This window comes from Myotis brandtii, unplaced genomic scaffold (assembly GCF_000412655.1).
Source record: "Myotis brandtii unplaced genomic scaffold, ASM41265v1 scaffold532, whole genome shotgun sequence".
Lineage (NCBI taxonomy): Eukaryota > Metazoa > Chordata > Mammalia > Chiroptera > Vespertilionidae > Myotis > Myotis brandtii.
This window is the reverse complement of record NW_005369955.1, coordinates 1,086,625-1,089,025: the sequence shown is the minus strand read 5'-3', so window position 1 is coordinate 1,089,025 and position 2,401 is coordinate 1,086,625. Positions and strand designations below refer to the sequence as shown.

The 2,401-nt window shown below is 62.1% G+C and overlaps 1 protein-coding gene across 1 annotated transcript in view; it reads right to left on the bottom strand.

The window, feature by feature from the left end:
* The window catches only part of COL22A1 (collagen, type XXII, alpha 1), a 127,911-nt gene that overhangs the window by 39,873 nt on the left and 85,637 nt on the right, over positions 1-2,401 (bottom strand). Inside the window, exons 39-40 of the mRNA XM_014549017.1 lie at positions 1,431-1,618; positions 1,063-1,249 (exon numbers count right to left, since the gene is read on the bottom strand). Of these exons, the coding sequence (XP_014404503.1) occupies positions 1,063-1,249; positions 1,431-1,618 (375 nt within the window). The remainder of the gene's footprint in view (positions 1-1,062; positions 1,250-1,430; positions 1,619-2,401) is intronic.

The following is a 2,401-nucleotide window of genomic DNA, read 5'->3' as shown; positions in this document are numbered from 1 at the left end:
GGGGGGCGGGGGGGCAGGGAGGAAGACCACAAGCTGGCAGTCGGCTGCCTCTAGGTCCAATCTCGGGACAATGTCAAGCGGGTCCTATGACCTTGAGTAAGTCCCATGACCTCTCTGCACCTGAGGACCCTCATCAATTAGAAAAAAAATAGAACGTTCTCCCAAAGGCCCATCAAGAGGGAAGTGATGGACGAGGAGCCTGGAGGTGGGATGACGTGACCAGAGAGGCTGACAACGAAGTTTTACAAGTGCGACCCTGGCGCCCACGGCGTGCTCAGGTGAACATGTACCTTGGTTCCAAGAGGTCCAGGTAATCCGGGCGGTCCGCGAGGCCCCTGGGAAGGGAAGGGGACGAGGATGGTCATGGAGCCACGAAAGGCCTTGCCCGCCCGCCCCATGCCTGCTGAGAGCACCCTCTGCTGGTGGGGGAGGACCGAAGTGCAGCCGTCTCCCCGCACCTCCTGTGGAAGGGGAAACACCCTGTTTTTGAGCCGCCAGGCCCTCGGGGGAGAGGCCAGCTCCGCCACCTACGGCTTCACCTCCTGGTTCATGGGTCGACGCTCAACCACTGAGCCACGCCGCTGGCTGGGCAGCGCTGTTTCTTTAGAATAACGTGGTCTGACTGATTCTGGGACGTGCAGGACGCTTGGGCTGCTAGAACATCTAACTGGTGTGGGTGGGGAAGGGGCGCAGAGGGAAGTCAGGAAATAAGGCAAAGACGGAAGCAAGAGCAATGAACTGAGAATGACGGATCGGAGCTGTGCACAGGGTGGGGGCGGGGGGAGGTCAGGTAGGGAGACCTCAAGCGGGCAGTCGGCTGCCTCTAGGTCCAGGCTCGGGACAATGTCAAGCGGGTCCTATGACCTTGAGTAAGTCCCATGACCTCTCTGCACCTGAGGACCCTCATCAATTAGAAAAAAATAGAACATTCTCCCAAAGGCCCATCAAGAGGGAGGTGATGGACGAGGAGCCTGGAGGTGGGATGACGTGACTAGAGAGGCTGACAACGACATTTTACAAGTGTGGCCCTGGCGCCCACGGCGTGCTCAGGTGAACACGTACCTTGGTTCCAAGAGGTCCAGGTAATCCGGGCGGTCCACGAGGCCCCTGGGAAGGGAAGGGGACGAGGACGGTCATGGAGCCACGAGAGGCCTTGCCTGCCCGCTGAGTGCCCGCCCGCCCCGTGCCCGCTAAGAGCACCCTCTGCTGGTGGGGGAGGACCGAAGTGCAGCCGTCTCCCTGCACCTCACTGTGGAAGGGAAACACCCTGTTTTTGAGCCGCCAGGCCCTTGGGGGAGAGGCCAGCTCCGCCACCTACGGCTTCTGTGTGACCCCGAGCCCGCCCTGGCCTCTCCAACTCTGCTTTCCCACCGAAGCTCCTAACTTCACAGGCTCCCGAGTAAGGGCGGGGCCTGGCCCCTCCTCGTTACCCGGCTCCCCAGACCTGGGAGCTCATGGGGAAGTCTAGCTGCAGCCCCAGGGCTTCCGGCTGCTCCTTGACACTCAGCCGAGAGGCCTCTGTGTGCACAACCCTGACCGGCCAGCTGTGGGCAGCTTGCCTGACCGTCTCAGGGGCCTCTCGGCATCGCAGACCTGGTCCAGCTCTGTGTCCCCGCACCTGCCGCACAGGGAGCCGTCCACACAGGACGTGGGGCCGCGCCAGCGGGCGATGCCCTGGAGACCGCCGTTCCCCCACCACACCCTCCTCCTGCCGCCCAATGCCACTGGCTCTGTCTGATGCGCCTTCTGCAAAGATCGGCCCGGGCGCCTTCCCCTTCCCGCCTCGAACTCTGGCCTGGCTGTCCTGGGCTCAGACAACCCTGCATGCTCCCTGGAAGGAAAAACGGACAGGTGCCAGAATCAATGACACCAGCTTCCCACTGGGGAGGCAGGCTTTCTGGTGACATGTGACAGACTTACTGCATCCCCCAGGTTCAATGCTGCAGGCCTAACCCAACACTCCACTAAGAAATAGTTTTTAACTCATTTTTAACAGTTAACGGTCGGGACACGTGCCCAGGTTGAGGTCACACCGGAGCAGAGTGGCCCTGAGTCCAATATGAGCCGGAGTCCCCGTGAGAAGGGGCCTCGGACGCAGACATGCACGGAGGGAGTCACTGTGGGGCCCCGGGGGGAAGACAGCCCCGTCAGCCGAGGAGAGCGGTGGGAGAGCCTCTTCCCTCACAGCCGCCAGGGGACGTGCCGACCCCTGCATGCAGGACGCCCAGACAGGGTGGGGATGGCGAGCCGGTCTGTGTGTGTTAAGGCACCAGTTTGCCATCCTCTCTTAGAGCTGCCTGAGCAAACTAAGGCAACGTGGACTCGGAATGAAAGGGACGCGCGTGGTGTTCCGGTCCAGCCTCCCTCCAGGCGCCCCAGCAGGTGCGACTCCACCGGCAGC